Source organism: Drosophila pseudoobscura, chromosome 3 (genome assembly GCF_009870125.1).
Source record: "Drosophila pseudoobscura strain MV-25-SWS-2005 chromosome 3, UCI_Dpse_MV25, whole genome shotgun sequence".
Lineage (NCBI taxonomy): Eukaryota > Metazoa > Arthropoda > Insecta > Diptera > Drosophilidae > Drosophila > Drosophila pseudoobscura.
Window position 1 is genome coordinate 10,558,532 of NC_046680.1, and position 21,262 is coordinate 10,579,793.

The following is a 21,262-nucleotide window of genomic DNA, read 5'->3' on the forward strand; positions in this document are numbered from 1 at the left end:
ACACAACATATGAGCATGTGTACAATAGTAGAGCTAGAGCAGCCACCGAAGAAGGCAAAAAGTGAAAAGTAGAAAGTAGAAAGTATAAAATGAATAATGAATGAGCCAAGCGGCACGCTAGCAGAGCAACATGGTCGGTCGTACAGGAACTGGCCGTGGCAGTGGAAGGGTAAGTGTAAGTGTAGCGGCAGGAGGGAAGGGGAGGTGAAAGACGAGGTGGAATCAAAGGAGAGAGCTTGGCATGAGTAACACTTGACATTGCTTGGACGACTGGCTACGGCCACGGCTACGGCTACGCTCTCAAAGAGGCCCTGAAGGACGGCCGTAAGCATGTCGTTTTCGTAGTGAATTATAATATGGCATGCAGATAAAACATTGAAAGTCAAAAGGCCCTGAGGGAACTACAATTAAAAGAGCACGCACACAAACACCCACCCACGCACACACACACTAACAGGCAGTGTGACACGCACACAAAATGCTTCTCAGTCAAAACAAAAGTTGGAAAGTCCGGAGGGGGGGAGAGTGTGTGCCGGAAGTCATTTCCAGAATATTCTCCTCATACGAGTGGGTACATAGGTATATTTATTTATGATTTCTCATACGCTTTCCAGTGCAGATAAAGATAAACGAAGGCCCACTCACTTTTCCAGCCAAGCAATTTTCTAAGAATTTTTCAGTCCATATCACAAAATGGAGGGAAAGCAAAGGCCCACAAGAATGTCCACCAAAGGCGAAAGGCGGACGGCGGATGGCGTTTGTTTTTGGAATGCCTGGAAACCGCACGGAGAGACATAGGGAAGCAGAAGAAGAACCACAGACACGCACAAAAAGGAAAGGAAACGGGCCAAAAAACAATGAGAAATTCAACAGTTTGTTGCCAGCAACATGCTGCACGACAACCACCTATCCGGCCAGCAACATGGTGGCGCCTACGCTCCATTTTGGCCCCGGGTAAAATACGATGGCTCTCTCTCTCTCTCTCTTGGGCGTTTTGGCGTTTTGCCGTGTGTTGAGTTTCTTGGTTTGATAAAAGCAAAGACCAGTCCGCATTCGTAGCAGTCTGCAAAGGATTCTAGTCGCTTACGGTTCTCCAAAAGTCCCCCGTGAACTATCCAAAGGTAATCGTCGCGTGCGTTCCATCAGTAGTTGATTTTAAAAGATTTAAGTCCGATAAGTGCACAAAAGTGAATACAAAAAACAGGAAATCGAAGCAGCTTCAAAAAAGTAAATATTCTATTCAAAAATTGAGCAATTTACAAGAAAGTTCCCTTAAATATACACAATATAAACAAAATATAGATACATTAAGGAATATTAAATGGAATTTTTTGAGGATTAGACAGAACAACTTTGTCTGTGTGTACATCCAAAGACAGGTTTCACTGTATTCAAGAATTTCCTTGAACGAATGAATTTCTTAAAAAGATGATCAGATCATTCTTTGATATACGCTTAAAGATCTCTGGAAAGTTTCAAAATGCAAATCAGATTGAAAGCAGATGCCAAAATGTATATATTTCGAAATGTACGCTGAAACCTGAAATATTTTCAAAAACAATTTATCAAATGCTGGTGTTCAAAAGTGTTCCTCAAATATGCCAAAGGCTGCTTCAAATCCAGCTAAAATTAGTCAGAGCTGTCCCCTGCCAGAGCTGACATTTGAGATTTTCAAAACCCTTTCGAACACTCAAAAAAAGAGAGCAACAGCATGAATATTCATGTCGCTGACAGGTCCAAGCTTGCAAATGGCTTCATTTGGTTTTCGTCGCTTCCGACCTTTTTGGCGACACTTTTTCTGCGAAGCCCGCATTCAATAAAAGGGCTCAAATAGGGACAGCCATACCTCATTTGTATGCCTAATGGCCGTCGAAAGACTTGACACTGAAATGCCGTCGTTGATGTCCTTGTCTTTGTTTATTCATTCGCAAAATTACACACGATTCGGGGGGAAGGACAGACAGCAGGAAAATAATGGCTCCTCGACGGGTGTCAATGTGGCTGGCTCGGAATGCCAAGGGGCTGGGGGAACGGCCTGTGTGCCTGTGTGCTGCGTGCCAACATTTACGATGAGTCCCCATAATTTATGCTCATTCATAAATTTCCCAGCGGCTCCCTTGCACTCGGCGCCCGAGCGTATGCAACAGCAACGCAATAATAAAGAAAATTGAAAATGATGACGACAATTTCACTCGGGAATTGTTAAATTAATTGAGAAATATGTATGTATGTACAGCTCTAAAAATATGGCAACCCTTTGTGCGGATTCCCTTGAAGATGTGCCCGAAATCAGAGCAGAGTGTTTCGAGGCCAGATTTGCTAATTGGACGACATGCAAATTGTCACTTGCTGAGCAGCGCGTCCTCAGAATTCAATCAATCTGCAAATGGCAATTATTTTGTGCATTTATTTATAATCGCCTCGCCCAGCGCCCACCAAAGCCGAAGAATTATTTTTAAACACATTTGAATAACTAATTTTACAATTATTTCAAATACCCTTTCTTTCCCCAAAGAAGATAACATTTCTGATTCAATAAAAAAAAGTTTATACGATTACTACATTATAAAGTTTTCCATTGGAAAAAGTCAAGGGTTTTCATGGGGGGAAACTATTGTTTTCCAGAATAATCCAAGTGCTATACATCCTATAGCACTCACTGGCAGGGTATCGAAATTTTTCAGGCCCTGTGGGGAGCTTTGTTTTTGTTTTCGTTCCTCTTGATTCGCACAAAAGCGCATTGTACACGCGCCCGTGCAGCATAAATAAATAGGAATTGGAATATGAAAGCCGAAAATGTTATCAAAATAAATATGATTGGGGGTCAGTCGGGCAGTCGTCGTCTGACATGCCCAGAATGCTAACGAGCCCCGAATGAAGGGAAGGCCTTGTTTGCGTTTCGCCAGATAGTATTGTGTTTAATGGCAATAGGAAGGAAGTGAAATTACGTTTATAAATATCTGGGTATACTTGGAGAAGGCAGTCGGCGGAAGACAAACAACCGCTATATATTCCGACGTCATTTGACAGGAGCGGAGATGTGCAATTGTGATTCATTTTAATCATTTTCTTGGTATCCCAAAGATATTTGTTTGGCTTTGAGAATTTAATTGAATTTATTCTGATATTCCAACTGCAACTCCCACTCCTTCGACGGTTGGTCCTTGTACACAGTATTCGATCTAAATGTAATCTAATTAAAGCTTTTACCTAGTGAAAGTTCCGTACACGCACTTGATTTGCCCTATTCCCCCTATTTTCTATGCTCTTTTCGTGGCTATTCCCTAAGTGCCGTTAAATTTCCCAGCAGGCCACTCATTCATTGGGCCGCCGCAGAGGGGGAATTCCGCCCACAGGTATTGGGCCGTAGTTATCTTTGAACAATGTCAAAACTGAAAGTGCCATTAAAAAACATTCGCGCCTAGCGGTAATAATTATTCTAATTACGAGGCATTTCTTTCGAAAAGTTCTTGCCGCGCCGCGGGCCTCCTTTCCCCGGGGCCCTGGCGTTGGAGACGTTGGGGAGACGCTCCCAGCATTCAGCATAACTTTGTGGTTCTCCTTGCGGGTATTTCTTCGAGTCAGAAATCTTTCGACACACTCGTTTCCGTTTCCCTTTGCCTTGCCATGGACCTCCAGCTGGTTAATTGCGTTTGGGGGCCCAGGGCCCCATTATTATTTTTTATTATGATTATTACATCTTGATTATTATTTACACACAGCAGTGTGTAAAAACTGGCTTATATTGGCTATATGTAAATGCTTGCATCGTTCAGGGGGAGGGACTAGTTGGACAATTGCCAGTTGTGACGCCATCAAAGGAATAAACAATGAGGAGGGGAAACCTTTAAAAACTCTTAAGTAAATATTAATATGGTGGAATATGTACACATTTAATTGTACAAACAAGCTGCCACCCGCATTCGTGGCGATCTTTTGTTCGATTTTTATGGCACTGCTTTTTCCTGAATTCGTTGGAAAACACAGAAAGCCAACACAAGAATAATAGATGATGGTTTTTCCGACTGACTCTGATTTTCGTTCGCTGGCACTCTGGTTTGTTATTCTTGTTTTCATTTTTTCGCTCTCCTCGTGGTGGTTTTTAATTTGTATCACACCACGCAATGGAAATGGAAATGGAATTGGAAATTCCAGTAATTGCGTAGCACTCGCGTTTATTAAAAAAAAAATAAAAAGAAATGTGTTTGTCTGTGTGGCACGAGTATCTACCCTATTCATGAGTGGCGACCCGATAGGATCAGTTGACTAAATCATATAGAATTAGTTGATTGATGCATACATAGATCAATCAATGTCTTTGGGCACCGAAGGTATTCTTTCTTTCCTGGTTCTGTTATTTATAGGCCATCAGACATGCATATGTATGTATTGCCCCACCTATGGCATGTCCTGGACATGTGTCCGTCCAAATTGAGTGACTGACACCTCCATTACGACGTGCCCATCCTTTATCTCAAAGACACGCCGTTTCTTTTGAAAGTTCTCCATAAGCATACGCACTGAACGAAACCCTCGCCACTGCGGCCCTCTCTCTCGCTCTCGTTTCTTCGAGCTTTCGATGGAGGGCTTTTAGCTGCTGTCTAAAAATAAGCAAAGCGCGGCCTCAGAGATACGTTGATCAAAGCTCCAGTGCCATCAGATGGTGAACTGACCTCGCACTGAACGACACCCTCTACACTGTCACTCTCTTTGGCTCGCCCGCTCGCTCTCTCTCTCTCTCTCTTTGCTTTGAGCTTGCGATAATTTGCTTTTAGCTGATGTCTGATGTCCTCAGAGAAACGCTGATCGAAAAGCGCCATCAGTGCCATCAGACAGGGGACTAATAAGAGCCCATAAAAATGGCCACATGCAGAGCCTCCCCTGGCAAAGCTCCGCCTCCCTCCTTCGGTAATCCGATTCTGATGCCACAGAGAATTTAATTAAAACTCTCCAAGGCACATCAGGATGCTGGCGGGCGGCGGACGGGACATGCGTGTCATGCGGCCGTGCCAAAGGAAATACCACCATTCATTAGATTTCTCTCAGCATATGCAAGGCAAGGGTATTTTTTCAATAGAATTCCAACAGACTCCAACGAGTGCAACGCTAATTAGATTGGCCAGAGTGACCAGCAGCAAACAAAAAAACTAGTAGACCAATAAAGCGTAATGAAATTCCAGACTGAATAGCGAGAAATAAAAACAACAAAAAAGTTGAAAACTTTCACAACTGGCTTAACGGGAAAACTATTTCCCCCCAGCATTCCGTCCTCCCCACCCCCACCCACTATGCTGCACAGCATTTTTTCACACATCTTCTTTTGCACACTTTTCGAGGCGCGAGAAAAAAGGCAAATAAAAATGGCAAATTAAACACACAAAAGTCGAACTGTAAACATCTCCTAGCCGGAGCTCCCTAGCATGACAATAATTTGGCCAGAGCTGGCAGTTCTAAGATCTATATATAGAGGGATCATCATCAGCACTTTGCATGCGATGCTGTAATCGCTTTTCCACGGAGTATACAAATTAAGTCGATTATCGACAATAAATTACAAAGGAAATCGTTCTTGGATTTCTATAATTGTTTACAAAAAGATCTGCAGGAAGAGGAAGGGCATTCCGTATGCTCGTGAGGCGGGGCACGTGTACATACGAGTATGTGGGTACATAAATCAACAGATGCCTCAGAATGCTGCTACTAAATCGTTCGACGCAGGCACAGAGAGGCAAAATAAATAAAGCAATTTATTAAAATCATCAAATGCAATAAACCATTCGATTAAGAGTACTCTCTCTCCCTCTCTGGGCTGGGCTGTGCTGGTCTGAGATTAGTTCTATTGATATGGCCATATTTCAAATGGCTTTTGCCAATTAAAAGCTATTTTTGCACCCCATAAATTGTCTCTGTTTTGTTCGCAATCGAATCGTAAATTACCGCTGCTAATTTGCTTAAGAAGTCCGACACCTCCGACAAGATCTTTCGCTCTCTTTCGCGACAGATAGCTGCAGTGCAGGGATTTGGTTTTAACCTACGCTATTTTACCTTCAAAAAGAAACAAAGAAGACTTCCATCAAACCTCGGTAAATCATCTTCCATTCCGCTTCCTGAGGACCCAACAAATTGGCATTTACATTTTTAACTGCATTTTTATGATGCCTGCCCTGCCAAAAAATACAATAAAATAAAATAAAATAAAATAAACCGTATTGCAATAAATAAAGCTGTACTTGGTCGGGTGTTACAAATTGTCCACCTCCGGGCTTGGGCCATAAATTATACGATTTCCACCACCACCCCCCACCCGACTAAGCCTTTTTCGGGAAAGCGAAGATTTGGTTTTGTGTTTCACCAATTTACATGCAAATCAATGTATTAGACTTCGTTTAATAACCAGCTTAAGGTATTAACTGATGAATACTATTACATTATGTATGCATGGACACATATGGATGGGATGCCCAACCCCCCACCCCCCACAAGTAACGACAAGTAGTAAATGTCAATGTCAACTCGTGCCTTTTGTTTCGCTTTGGGGTTTCGGTGCTTTGGAGTGGCGCCCAGCCAAGGATAAGTTTACGGGTATTATGCCGAGCGAAGGGGACCACTTGACGGCGAATGCCGCATCTGAGCTCTCGCTCTGGCTCTACCTGGCGCCCCGGCACTCGCCGGCCTATTCACTCTGGCATGAAAGAGAATCAAGGTACGAACTACGTACAGTCAGGCCCAAGCACACACTCAACCGAACAAGAGAAAGCATGTCTGCTCTATAATTCAACTGCTAAAACAGGCTCAAGCAGTCAGTCAGCCAGTCAGTCAGTCATTCGCTCAGCCACTCACTCATTCATTTCAATTTTCCGTGCAGTTTCTTGTGTCTGCCCCGGGACTACTGCACTTGAATACATTCAAAGGCTGTCTGTCTGTCCATGCGTGTGTGTGTGTGGGAGTTTTTTTCTTTTTTTTATATTATTATTTATGAATATGACTTTGGGCGACTGACATTCATACTGCTGCGGCAGATGTCTTGGTTATACGACGGTTATATGGTGGCTCTTCTAGTTGTAGAACAGCTCCACCGCGCCCCCCCAATGCCGCAACAGAAGAATGTGCCGCGGCTGTACATTAAAGTAAAAGAGAATTATGGTCAGGTAGTAAACAGGAAATTTCCTGCACGAAAGCTAATGGAAAATGTGGGGCCCGGATGTACCCCCAAGTGAATTATTAGATGCATTATAACTCTAATGTGATTATTACTCGTATTGACTCACGCTTGACGTCACAATCTCATGTTGGAGAGTGTACTCATAACGATGAGAAATGGTGTGCGGTCTATCGCACAAAGTATCACTTAATTGGGGGCTGGCAATGCCTGATTGGGAGTGTGACCATCAATAGCCTTGCCAGCCACACAAAAGTCCTTGCTTGACCAGCCCCAGGCCCAATCAATGGAAAAGATTACCTGAGGCACAATTAAGGCTATAAATAACCGTAAGCCGAGGCGGCCAACATCGGAAATCAAACACAAGAAACACTAATGCATAATTCAGACTTGGGTCGAATAGCGTCGGCGAGGGAGAAACGTTCAAAAATAGAAACAATACCGGCACGAACCCTAAAGGGGGGGGGGGAGCAAATTGGCAGCAACAAGCACGAATAAAGGGGAAAAGGGGAAGGAAGGGTTGCCTTTGGTAAAGGGAAATGGAAAAGAAAAACAGAGGCCAGCGTGAGAAGTAAACAGACAAGCACTCAAATTAAATTGCAAACTGAGCTTAATGCACTTAAAGCCACGACATTCCCGCAATATACTCAAGTGGGGGGCGAAGCCAAGGCAGGGTAGGGATACGGATAAGGATAAGGAACAGCGTAGGACGAGCCACTGTCAATGTCAGAGGTGTGCACACGCAGACAGACGGGCAGATCCATTGACAGGTAAGCCGCTGTGGCAGTGGCAGTGGCAGTGGCAGGTCGTGCGTTCAGTGGAAGCACTCGAACACGCGCGCTTCCATTGTGCTGGGGGGAAACACTAACAGCACCTTATGCAACGAGGCTTGATAATTGTGTGCCATGCACGGCGGCCATTAATGATGTTACCTGATCCAAAATTATGCTATTCAATAGGATTCGCTATCGATTTCTTGGTCGTCGTGCAACCGAGATGAGACATGATAATGGGACACGAGCTTTATTTCCTTGTTCGCTTTCACCTTGAGTATAGATCTGTATCTATTTGTTCATTAAATTCGTGTTCTTATCGATGAAATTTTTGCACTGCTCTGCACTTCTCATTACGAAACTTATATGACGGCCGTAATTCAACCTTCAATATATAACATTAGCTGGCCGGCCCTTTGGCCTCGGGCCAAGAGTATTTGCCATTTTGCACTCTAAATTGGGAAAGTTCTCGGCCAACATTACGCCATAATCGCACCCCTCTCGCGCTCTCTCCCTGTCACCCACTATAATGGAGAGATGCGGAAACGGCAGATGCCTGAGCAAAACCTTTGGCGGTAATGCAATTTCCAGTCCATAAAATGTCGGAGCAGTAAGGTCTTTATTCTGCCTTTGTCATAAGGGTCTGCAGCTAATGGCCGCCGCTGACTGCCCCCCTCATTGGTTAATGTGGAAGCCGCTTGTTTTATGCTGGCAGATTGCACAAGTTCCTAAAGTGCCCGGGAACAATGTAAAAACTTTCGCCCGACATCTCGCTAGCCTGCAAAATTAAATGAAAAGTTAATACCTATTGGTAGGTAGGGGCTCGATAAACAATGTTGGCGGTGGGGGACACAGAATGCTGCCAGCAGGAGGACAATGACAGTCAACAAGTTGGTGGTGGCACGGCATTTCTGGCACAGTGGGTGGCTTTTAATAGTAAACTGAAACAAAGTGGGAATTAATTTGCACTCTTCTTGTGTCTTCTGTCTTGTCTCCTGATTTCCTCACTTTCTGGCTGCTAAATAGACAATATAGTCCGCACTGCTCATTAAGCTGCATGGGACATTTCCCTGAATGACAGACCACTGTCGCGGGAATTTATGCCTCTGTGCGTCCGGTGCGTGGCTCAGCCGCAGCCGCCGCAACAAGCTGTCAGCGATTCCCACTGCAAATATCCTGTTTGGACAGGACAGATGAGCACAGCAGAGCAACAAATACAAAAACAAACAGACAGATGAGATAGCTGCGAATCAATCCGAAGCTTTGATACCCTCGCAGGTCCATTCGTTCTATGCCAGCCATGTGCAAAGCATAAAGCTTTAGAAATAGATATAGAAGTACGTATATGCTTCTTCTTTGTCTCTGCTTCCAGATTCGCTCTCGTGCTCTGCGCTTACTGTGTTCTCCCTCTGCCTCTGCCTTTGATTTAAGCTTCGCCCAACGGCTGCTCTTTTTTTCTCTCTCTGTCTTAAGCTCTACTTAACTGCAGCTCTCCCGCTGCCGCGAACTCTGCGAGCTCTGCGTTTTCTTGTTTTATTTTTAGAACCACCGCACTGCGCCCCCCGCCAGGCAGCTGTAGACATTGTATAGCAATTTCGTTTACACTTCTCCTTCCTTTATTCCGCCTTGTGACGTATTTAACTCAGATAACTTGTGACAGAGACGGGCAGCACAAAAAGAGGCACAAGAGGGTGGCGAAGAGAGCGGGTCAGCAGGGGGCTATGTACGTGGCGTACTGTCTCTTCTGTTCTGACGCTGTCGCTGCGGGGGAGTCCGGCACGAATGCAATGTGCGCTTCCTTTGCTGCATGGAAGCTCCCGCTGCGGCTTTGTTTCTTTGGGTAGGGTGTGAGGGTATTTTATGATATTAATTTAAGGGTTTCAGCAAGGTTGACAACTGGGTTTCTCTGCCCCATGCCCCACACTGGCCTGACAACGGGACTCCACCACTCCGTTACCCAATATTCAGCTAACAACAGGAACTTCCACATTCTTTACACAACATTGGGGATCTCCATTCTCCTTTTTTGCTACATAACAAAACCACATATAGAACTACATTTGATTGCACTTCAACTAAGACATTTGCTTGGTTTTTTTTGTTCTACCCATTGTTAGGTACTTCCCTTAGCAAGAAAAATACCGCATAAACAAAAAGAAATGGATTCCGCAGCAGCCGCCGCCGCCAAGCGCGTACAGATCGAGAAAGCGCACAATTTTATGCGCCAGTACCGCGATCCCGAGTCGCGGGAGCTCAAGAAGCTGTCGGCCAATCAGTTCATGGATGTCTGGGCCCACTACGACAAGGATGGTGAGTGCGACGATAAGAGATGGTGATTCTCCCAGGGATTTCCCAACATTTGTCATTGCAGGCAACGGCTACATTGAAGGCACTGAGCTGGACGGCTTTCTCCGGGAGTTCGTGGCCAGTGCCAATGTCACAGACATCAGTCCAGAGGTAAGCTTCGCCCCATTATAAGCCCCATTATAAAGCACTTTAAGCTGTCACTTCATCATATGCTTGTTCTTGCTCTCGTCCCGATCCCCCAGGCCGTCACAGACACAATGCTCGAGGAGCTGAAGTCCTGCTTCATGGAGGCCTACGATGATAATCAGGACGGTAAAATCGATATCAGAGAGGTGTGTATGGCTCAAATGAGACAGCCTTGCATAATTCACCCGACCCCCGGGGCCACACAACAAAATGCTTCTTTGATGACGGCCCCCATGTCGTATGCGCAATGTATTCTCCTTTTCAAATGACATTCACTTGAGACGCTGGCGGTGGCTCCTTGTCCCAATTGGTTTTTAAATGTCGGCACTCCCAGCTGCCCCTCCCTCGTAACCGTGTCAATAATTTATTTGGCGTTTTCCCAACAAAAAAAGTTTCGTTTCTGGCAAGGTCTTTCCCCGAAAAAAAACTTTCTCTCCACTTATGAAATGAGTTTTTAATTGAAGTTGGACCAGCAGGCACCGCCGCAGCATTGGACTACTGAAAGAAATTTTTTTTGTATTCGGGATTGCCTTTGAATGGTGGAAAGAATAAAGCACTCTTAAAGGCCGCACAATGAACTTTTGATAAATGAGCACCCGTAAAAAGTTATGAGGAAAGTTCAAGTTCCCAGTCCCTTCCCAGGGCGGGCTTATTAAGGTACAAGTACAAAAGAAATAAAGAATTCATAATTTAAGTGGTTGGTGGCATCGCTCATACGCCATGTCGATCAGAACAGAGTCTGCATCGATTGGAATGCCTGCTGGCTCATTTGCCACTATTTACCCGAAAAGATAGTCTGGTTTTTCTGTCTAGGGATCAACTTTAATGTCAATAGTGCATTAATTACCAAGAGCAAATAATAAAAATGCAAATATTGCACTCTCGCAGAGAGAGAGAGCGCAAATGAAAAGTTTTTGAATTTGATCGGACCTCAGGTGATTAAAGTAGAGGGTACGGAAACCAGAGGGCTTCCAGATTCAACACTTCAATTATGTCGGAAAGTTTTTAATGAAAGCCAAGAAGAAAACTTGGTCTGTCTGCTCAGTTTCACTTTCCGGTTGAGGAAAATCCGGGCTGCACCAGAACCAGAGCTCTCACCGAGCTTTCACCGCCGTTTCGGAAACTGTTTCCAGAAGCCCGCTCTCAGGACACCCCATACAATATGCATTTGAAACTTTAGTTATTGTCAAGTCCCGCCCCGCATTGAAACAGACGAAATTGTATTCCACTCGTCTCTCTCCACCATTCACAGCTGGCTCAACTTTTGCCCATGGAGGAGAATTTCCTTTTGCTCTTCCGCTTCGATAACCCACTGGAATCGAGCGTGGAATTCATGAAGGTAAGTGCCAAGCTAGAGGTTCCCCATCGTTTTGATGGGTGCCAATGAGCAGCATTCCCAACCGAGAATTCCCAAATTGATTTGTCCTTGATTGTACCTTTTTATTTGGAATTCCAAACCAATTAGATCTGGCGCGAGTACGACACCGACAACTCGGGCTACATTGAGGCGGATGAACTGAAGAACTTCCTCCGCGATTTGCTCAAAGAGGCCAAAAAGATCAATGATGTGTCCGAGGACAAGCTCATTGAGTACACTGACACTATGGTATGTATGGCAGCTCTCTTCAATCCTTACAACCAGTATGACGGGCTTTCCGAATCAATCACCGCAAATAAAAGCTGTGAAAATCCCTTGCATTAGCTGTTAGCACTTTCCTCCATTTCCGGTGTAAGTCCTAATGAATTTTCCCGCACTTTCAGCTGCAAGTCTTCGATGCCAACAAGGACGGACGTTTGCAGTTGTCGGAAATGGCCAAGTAAGTGTCCTTGAAGACCTGTGCAGTGTCGGTGATGGCGACGGTGGGCGTCTGACAACCTCAACTTATTTATTGCAGATTGCTTCCGGTCAAAGAGAACTTCCTTTGCCGCCAGGTGTTTAAGGTAAGTGACAAGCGATATGACATTGATTTTCTCCCTGAAAGAAATAAACGAGTACATAAGTAGGCATATCCAAATCGAGGCAACTGATCGTTCGATTGAGGAAATTGCCCCAGAAAAGATAGCATCAATCAGTGTGGAGTGCTCAGAGTTGAGCCATACCAGTATGGCTCGAACAGACCTCCTTCTTGGCTTGCCCAACACGTTTACTTGCACTTTGGTTAGCTTTGTTTTTAGTCCCTCACTAGCTCTAGCTGAAGCCTGGACTTGCCAACTAACCTAGCTTTGCAATTAACTCAACAAGCAATGCATTCAGCAAAATAATACATTTATAATTTCATTTAATTATGCTTAATTGATATCAATTATTTTCCAGCCATGTCTGTGTCGACTTAAGGGAATTGACATCCTAAATTGATTGGGGAACAGATGGATGGAGGAAATCTGTAATTAGCACTCTTCATGTCTATTCTCATTATCTTAAGTACTTCCTTGAAGGAGCAGCAGCTGCAGTTGAGCAGTATTTTGCTCACTGCGCTCACTCATGCGGAGGATTGGATTCCGCACGGGGATAAGATACGGGGAACCACCACAAAAACACGCACCGCACCCACTCCTAATGCTCTCTCATTGCAAGAATGTAACGTTTATTCAACAAATTCAATTCAGAGCTCAACATTGAAATCGAGAGCCCATAAAAAAGGTATCACCTCAGCAAACTCCAGCAACAAATTGAATCCTCTTCCGCAAGGCAATCCCCGCCTCAGGAAAATTCTCGCTGCGTCGCCGAAAATAAAGTCATGGCCGAGGCCATAAATAGCTCCGCCGAAAAAAAAAGGCAGAGAAATATTGTCTAGAAACGTAAAAATAAATGTAGCAAAATGGTTTCAGAGCTCAGGTGGAATAAACCCCACACCCCACACACCTCAGGTGCCATCATCCTGTACCGCTATGATGAAATTGCGATGCGTGGGAGCCTTCGAAATCAATTTCGCATCCCCTTTTGGCTTGTCCGTGTCCCAACAGATTTGATGTTTTTGGGATTGGGCTCTAAAAAAAAGAAGGAAAACGAATGCATAGGCAAAAAGTAAAAGGTAAAATGGCCCACGCCAGATGGAATGGCCTCATGAAATACTTAAATATCAGTTTTCACCAAAAAAGAGGCCCAAACAATTAGCAAAGTTTCAGCCCTTTTTCAGGGAAGCAAACTTTTCTGAGCCTGCCACCAGATGCCGGCTCTAATGGGGACGTTTAAAAATCCCTTGGGAAATTCTGGCAGGGGGTAGGGTGGTGGGGGGGGGGGGGGGGAGTGTAGCGCTGGCAACTCATTACAAAATTCGAATTGAGCAAATGTCGGCGAAACCAACTGCGGCTAAATGAAGCACGCAGATGTCAGATGTCACGTAAGAGGCCGCAGGACAGCACTTGGCCAAAATATATACTCATACTTCGAGCGTGTTTTCCGTTTTCGCATTTTAAGCATGCTCAGCAGACTTTTGGCCAGCAAACGACACAACTAAAGAACAAGGAACGCCTGCCTTGGCCTCCAAGGCGACGCACCAGATGTTTAAGGCAAGAAATTGTGACGAGACAAATGCTGAAGCCCCAAGAAGAATTTATATATGAATTGTGTAACATTTGGGCTAAATCTTGGGGAAAAGTAGGATTTCATAACACACATAAATTCGATCAGGGCTGTCTTACCTTGGATATTCCCCAGTTTTCTGAGCACAGACCACACACAGCCCCTTCCAAAGAGCACGGCAGTTTGTGTTGCGCCACGCCAGGTCTTCCGTCAACTCCTTTCCGTCTGGCGTGTTGTTTCCTGTTACCAAAGAATACGGTTTGCGGTGTTTTTCCTGGCAATCAGCTTGGCTACACAGGGAGAGTGGGGGGTGTAGGGGGTCTAACAGTTCCTTTCGGCCGCCCAGACCTCTTTCTGTTATTTGCTGCAAATGTACGTGATTCAGTCGCATTGGGCGCTGCTTATTGACAGTTGCCATTGCCGATGAAGCAGGAGTAGGAGTGGTCTCACATCGGAAGAGAACAGCGTAAGCATTGCAGCACCGACACGGTACAGTGGGGACACGGGGGTGGGGACTAAGTCAAAAGTGTTGCGTCCAAGTTCTGCCTGTTTCTGTTTGTGTTGCCAGCGTGCAATTTCCATGGGATAAAATCACTCTCGACACGTACATGCGGCCAATGAATGAAAATTGAAAACAGTGAAAAAATTGAACACACCAGCTGGTCACCAACTGGAAAACCAGTCAAGCAGTTTCACAATTACGGATGTAATTCCCTTGCAATTGTTACAAAATCTAGTACCAGCGGCTGCCAGGCCGTGTACCAATCTGTGGCTTGATACTCCACTGTCTGTGTGTACATCGATCCATGCTGGGATCCTTACTCAACTATCGCTTGTTAGCTTGCAACATCCCCAAAGGAGTAACTTTCATTTCATCACTAGAAACATTGTTGTTGGAACTGTTGGCATGTTGTGGACTTGGGATGGGGCTTGGGCGTTGCTTTTGCTGCGGCACATGAGCACATTCTGGTGTGCATCCAACGCCAACGATGCAGCAACGCCACCATGGATGAGGCCACAGCCACTGCCGCAGCAATGAACACTGAACAATGCTTGTTCACGGTATGAGAGTCCTACGTATTTGCTCATTGTTACAGCTGGCAGCACAAACGACATTTTATTTGGCTTTTATTGACGCAGCGTGTGCGAGGAGTGCAGGGAGCTGTGGCTGGAATCATGCATCACAATGTGAAACGAAACGAAACGAAACAAGTTGGATTTTAATCGAAATATCCAGTGGAGACGACAAGGTTGCTGTCCCACCGAGCAAAGGGAGCAGCAGTCACCTGACCAACTCCGATAGCAGCTCTGTCCTTGTCTCTGAAGAGCCATAAAAGCCACGAAGCAGAAGCTCAAGCAGCCATAAAATAGGCGCTTCCAGCACATTTACCGAAGGTGCACTTATTACTTTTTTATAATTTCTTAGGACCTCCATAAAAACGGGGCATGCATCAGCATTTTGATAAGCACAGCGGGACAGGGCAAGACTGCAGTCACAACGCTCCGAAAAGTTGACCTCAACTCGGTCGCACAGCTTACACTGGACTGCGGGCAACTTTACTAAGCATTTTCTCCAATATTTTGATCCTGTTCAGGCAGAAATGTCTGTTTTCTGCAGCACAGTGTAGCTGGCTTCCCTTCCCTTTCCCGCTGGCTGGCTCACGGCCAAACTGGCAGAAACCTTTATGCTAATGCACATCACGTATTCGCCGCATGCACCGCAACGAACAGTGACATAATGTGCAGCAACAGGACAGGGAATGGAAATGGAAATGGAAGTGGGAGTGGGACTGGGGGATCAGCAGAAGCCGATGCTGGTCCTGGAAGTGGACTGCACCACAGATGCGATGTTTTTAATGTCCGCTAATTTTTGTGACACAGTAAGAGACTTGGCTAAGTGAAAACGTGACCAGGGCCTTTTCCGATGACTCGACACAGACATGGCGCTTTTTCTTTTATTTTAATTTTGTATGTATTCTTATGAACTAGATAAAACCAGCGATCAACTGCAAGCGGCAAATATTTTGCACTCCCATTGGTCTTGCGTAGACGTATACTTGATATTTCTGAGATTCTTTTAGTTTTTCTGCATCCTAGATCCTAGATCGCTTAGCTTACTAACTAAACTCTAGACTAATCCAGTGACATTCTAAAATTGGTATCGGATGAAAGCCGGCAACTTAATTAAATACTTACAATGTACATATATCGGAGTAATATAATGAAAATGAATCCGATTTGGATTGAGTTGCCGGCTTTTCTGATTCGGACTAAAACAAAAGAAAACTTGAATTTTAATTTACATTTCTCAACTCTTCTCTAACTTTCTATATATATATATATATTTTATTTCGTTTTTCCCCCGCCTTTCTCCTCTATGCCCAACCAACTACCAACTACATACATATGTACCTATACGAACTATGCATATATTTCGATAATCCTGTGCGTTTTTATTTTCTAAACCAACAACATAACAATAATCAAACAACAATCAACAATAAATACCGTATACCGAATTAAATAATACTCTGCACGTGACATCAAACATGTCGGGGCTGCCAACTACATATTTCTCACACGTTGCTCCAATAACCAAATGCAATTCGAAAACCAACTCTACCAACCATATGCTGTGTATATACACACCAATATAATATCTCCAATAAACTGCACTGCAACTGCAAAAATAAACAATCAAAAAACCAAATCTTCCCTACTGTAACCATACACTCGAAAATTCCTGCAATTGAAATAAATAACCAAAAACTGTATATGAATATAAAACCACACTCTGAAGGAGGGCATTGATGTAAGTATTTATTTCCCATGCAAACACCGAATTAAAAAAAAAGCCCCAAAAGGCGAAGAATTCCCCACTGGATGGCGTTCTATTATACATATGATAGATTTTGGCCAGAGATATATGTTTTTACACGCAGAGAGAGACGTCATAAAAACCGTCAATAAAATTTTGGTTTTTTGTGTTTGTATCGTTCAAGAGTTTTTGTTGAACACTTACTTTGCGAAAGCCAAAGCATATATTTGTATTGAATTTTCTTTTGTTTTCCTGGTTTGTAGATTGATTGTGTTGTGTATCTAGCTAGTATATTTCCCAAGCCAAAAAAAGCAGAAACTTTACTGCCCAAAGCTGCTTTGCATTTGATTAAAAAAGTACAATTGTTTTTTAGATTCGTGTGGGTTTGGAATGCATGGACGCAGCATGAAATGTTATTCCTTTGATAATTTCCCTTTGTATTTTCTGGTTGAGTGTGAATGCGAATGTGATTTTGCTTTGGAAGTTTTGTGGCCTGGCGGTGGGAGAAAAATACCCAAGGCACTTATAAACACGTGCAAATAAAGCTAAGCAACAGCTGGACCTAAAACCAGAGAGCAAAAGTGGGAAGTAAGCTCTCTCTCTCATGCTTTCTGTCTGTGCAACTCACTGAGAAGCTAATACACAATGTAGATCCGTTAGTCCTCAAGCTTAGTTCTCCGCAAAAGCACTGCTTAAACGAAACTGCAGCTGATTTGCAGCGGAGCCACGCTTATTAGTTTTTTTCATATCTAGATAGATATCAGTGAAAATTGAGAATACTGCAACAAAAAATAACTTTTTGCCTTTGAAATGTGTTTCTATAGATTACACATTCGAGTACACATCACAGCAGGCCACATCGTTTAGCCAGAACTTTATGTTTGTGGACAGAGAGCGAGAGAGAGAGCGTACGAGAGCTTGCAATTAATAAGAGCTTACTGCAGATTATCATTAGGAGGGTGCTCTTCCCTCTTTTCTGTGCACTGAGGCCCAACTGAGAATGATAGCAATGAGCTACTAATTAGACTTTTGATGGCATTTGTATTTGTCCACCCAATGGCACACATATTCGGAGGCTGGGATGGTACGTGAACAGCTTTAGACCTAACCTAATGTGGGGTCCGCAAATTACACATTGCCGCGCTACCACCTCCCATCACCGTGAGCGAGAACATAACCTTTTGCATAATTTAGTCATTCAGTGAGAGGAAGAAGAACTTGGAGGCAGTGCCATATGGGTAATGGCAGCCACAGCCGCAGCCGCAGCCGCTGGCGCTGGCGCTGGCAGCGGGTCTCAAAGTGTTGAAGTGTAAAATAATTACTTCATTTTAGCAATGGATGAGCGTCACGTTCCGGGCGAAAGTCGACTTAAGTATGAGCAATTTGACAAAAGAGCGGGGCAACAACAACAACAACAACAGCGTGTGTGGCATTCAATTCCAAGAACACGGCTGCCGAAAAAATGAATTTGAGCAAATGGAACACGCTAAACTTTTAATGCCGGGATGAGCACATTTCTGAAGGCTTAAGCGCAGCTCAAGAAAGGGGTGACAAGAAAAGGGCACAGCCTCTTAATGGGTTCGTAATCCCCTTAAGACCGCACAAGGAATGCGCCAAATGCGTTTTCGCGGCTCCCAAGAAAAACCGAAGTAACAACACCTTGAGCTCCACCTCGTAACTTTTGGGGCAGCTCTTGAGGCGCCGTACCGCGCCCAGCTGGCCTCTCCACTAACTTTGAGCTTGGGCGCCGCGAGGGCTGCATTTCATTACATAACCACCGAAAAAAAAAAAACAAATTGCATGTCTGTGTGTGCCTGAGTGTGTGTTTGAGATATACTACACTCGCATGGATGTGGTTGTGGGAGTATGAGTGAAAAGAAAAGAAAAGTAATTCAAGCACAAATTGAATCGATAAATTCTTGTGCTCTCGGGGCTGGGGGGAACCGGAACGGAGCCCAGCCTCGGCGGAGACTAATGTACGGGAAAAATGGCCAGCACCTTCGGAATAATTCTTGTTAATTAGGAACTGTCAAAGGCATAAGCACACAATTGGCAGAATGTTTCATTTGGCTTAATTATACAAAGGCTTTCAGCATTAGCATAATACAAATGTAATAACAAATGTGTGTGAATATGGAATATGTATGTATTTTTGTCCTGCCCCTTACATGTCACATGCTGGTATCCTTAGGGGATATTTTCCCAAGGAAGATTTGGGAAGAGCGAGATAGTTTGTTAGCCCACCCAAACCCACATGTTGCATTACATGCATGCATTCGACAGCTTTGTATATATCAAATCATTTCGGAAATCGCACAAAATCGCACACAAATCATATAGAGCCGATATATGATGTCGTCGTAAAATCAAGCACCTCCTCTCCGATTCCATCATTGCATGATTATCGCGTACCCATCTTGTTTGTGGGATCTGAAAGGTGTGCTTTGGTGAATCCTCTAACTGTTGGATGTTACTCCCACTGTAAAGAAAGTTCCACAGCTAAAGATTTAGCATACTTGCAGAGGAAAGTATAGAGAAACATTCCATTTTCTTTGCGAAAATTCTGTAAAGAAGTGAATTTTCGACAAAAATCTATCTGGAAAGTATGCTAAACCTAGTTGTTATAGCTGTGGATAAACCACTACTGTCTGTTCCAAATGTTTATATCCAATGGTATCTTAGGAAACGCATTAAATGTTTGCTCCCATCTCTCCCTCATCGCAGGGTGCCACAAAGCTGACCAAAGACGATATAGAGAAGGTGTTCTCGCTCTACGATCGCGTAAGTAAACATTGAAATCTGTCAAGAAGTCAACAGAAATGTCAATCAACTAAAAATCTTGCAGGACAACAGCGGCACCATTGAAAATGAGGAGCTCAAGGGCTTCCTCAAGGATCTTTTAGAGCTGGTCAAGAAGGTAAGTTTCAGTCAGGGCCATCGGAGGCTGGTCTTATCAACGTTTCGCTATTGTGCAATACAGGACGACTACGATGCCCAGGATCTGGCTGCCTTTGAGGAGACCATCATGCGGGGCGTGGGCCATGACAAGCACGGCAAGATCTCCCGCAAAGAGCTGACCATGATCCTCCTGACACTGGCCAAAATATCGCCCGACGACGAGGAGTAAAGGGATTTTTAGCCGATTCCATATTTGTCACCCAGTTTTGGTAAGCCCCAAAATCTAGGCACCGATGGCCACGAGGCAATTGATTACTTTAAACCTGCTGAAAAATTAGCAGAAGATAAACGATTTTGGTAAAGATGGAGGATCTCCACAGCAAATGAAATGGAGATGCTACCCGAAACAAAAAGCAAACAAACAAAAAAACAAAAACTATTGGTAAAACTATATATAACATAAATGTTTCAAGCTTAAATAAATGTTTATCGTATGTTAAGCTATTGAGAGTATAGATGTATGTATTTCCTCCCCAAAACTGAAACACCAAAGATATATTTACTCCAAGCCGAAAATTTATCCAAGCAACACTGAATCGAGCCACTTATTTTAAAGTAAAACAAAAGAATTAAACCAAATTCAGTACAGTACATCGATTTTATATTATATTATATTATATTATATTATATATTTACGTATATTTTCTAAATGTATTTGCCTATATATAGATATATACACATATATATTTTATTTTGTTTAATTACAAAACGATAACTTAAAATAAATGTAGCTAAACTTAAGAACACAACAGAATCAGTCGTGATTTATTTGAGATTGTATTTACATATAAATATATAAATGTGTGTGGCTAGAACTAGTAGATAATTGTTGTTAATAATTGTGGATTGTGGATATATTTATGCAACACAACACTATACTTTTTGGTGTGCTAATCGTACATTTTGCCCAGCCTCGATCTGATTGTATTCCGTGTAAATGTAAAACGAAATTAGCCTGCACTCATTTTATGGTAGAGTTATCCACCACAAACATCAATCAATCAATCAATCAAGAGGCACTTGGAACCGCCCGAGGGTGGGCTTGTTCCAACACCACCTGACACGACACCATCGTGCACGAGCCTTGAACGTTGCAACATCATTCACAGTTGGAACGCATCTGGTAGTCGTCCTTGTTGTCTGTGTAAGTGCTGCAAAAGGATTTTCCACCCGAGGGCACACACAAGAGGAGTCTCTTATTTATCCTTTTAAATAAAATTGGAACAGCTTTGACTACTCTAAAACTAAACGAAATCTATAGGCAAATCAATGGTTAACCCATAAAGCTATCTATCTGAACTACTTATAGAACGTTTTTTCAAGGTGCTATTACTATATAATTACACAGCTATGATTTAGCCCTTTAGAGTTTCCAAAATCGATACTAATCCTATGCAATTTCAAGTCTATTTTTCCAAGAAACCAAAACAAAACAAACCGATCTATATATATAAAGTATATTAATTACATTGTAAGCTTTAAGTCGCAAAAACATTTGATTACATTTCAAATCGAACATTACGCAAGTTACTCAAATG

The 21,262-nt window shown here is 43.5% G+C and overlaps 1 protein-coding gene and 1 long non-coding RNA gene across 3 annotated transcripts; one reads left to right on the top strand and one right to left on the bottom strand.

Annotated features, from left to right (window-relative positions):
• The first annotated feature begins 1,037 nt into the window (after positions 1-1,037).
• Positions 1,038-20,545, top strand: Cbp53E (Calbindin 53E). 2 transcript variants are annotated; one of them, XM_015184183.2, is made up of 12 exons: positions 1,038-1,227; positions 10,050-10,242; positions 10,304-10,389; positions 10,482-10,571; positions 11,678-11,764; positions 11,891-12,031; positions 12,187-12,242; positions 12,321-12,366; positions 16,749-16,760; positions 19,491-19,547; positions 19,612-19,683; positions 19,747-20,545. In XM_015184183.2, exons 2-12 carry the CDS (start codon positions 10,092-10,094, stop codon positions 19,891-19,893), a joined length of 945 nt encoding a protein of 314 aa, XP_015039669.1. In that variant the 5' UTR covers positions 1,038-1,227; positions 10,050-10,091; the 3' UTR covers positions 19,894-20,545. The 2 variants fall into 2 exon arrangements, with proteins under 2 accessions (XP_015039669.1, XP_001360792.1); XM_001360755.4 differs by lacking the exon at positions 16,749-16,760.
• LOC117183606 (uncharacterized) lies at positions 8,824-9,575 on the bottom strand. The gene is made up of 2 exons (XR_004468732.1): positions 9,165-9,575; positions 8,824-9,108 (listed from the first exon to the last, which is right to left on the bottom strand). It is a non-coding gene; the product is annotated as an uncharacterized lncRNA (long non-coding RNA).
• Positions 20,546-21,262: the final 717 nt, after the last annotated feature.

Coding starts and splice junctions, on each gene's coding strand:
- Cbp53E (XM_015184183.2), top strand. CDS start 10,092: ATGGATTCCGCAGCAGCCGCCGCCGCCAAGCGCGTACAGATCGAGAAA. Junction 11,765..11,890: donor CGAGCGTGGAATTCATGAAG/GTAAGTGCCAAG, acceptor CAAACCAATTAG/ATCTGGCGCGAGTACGACAC. Junction 19,684..19,746: donor TTTTAGAGCTGGTCAAGAAG/GTAAGTTTCAGT, acceptor TGTGCAATACAG/GACGACTACGATGCCCAGGA.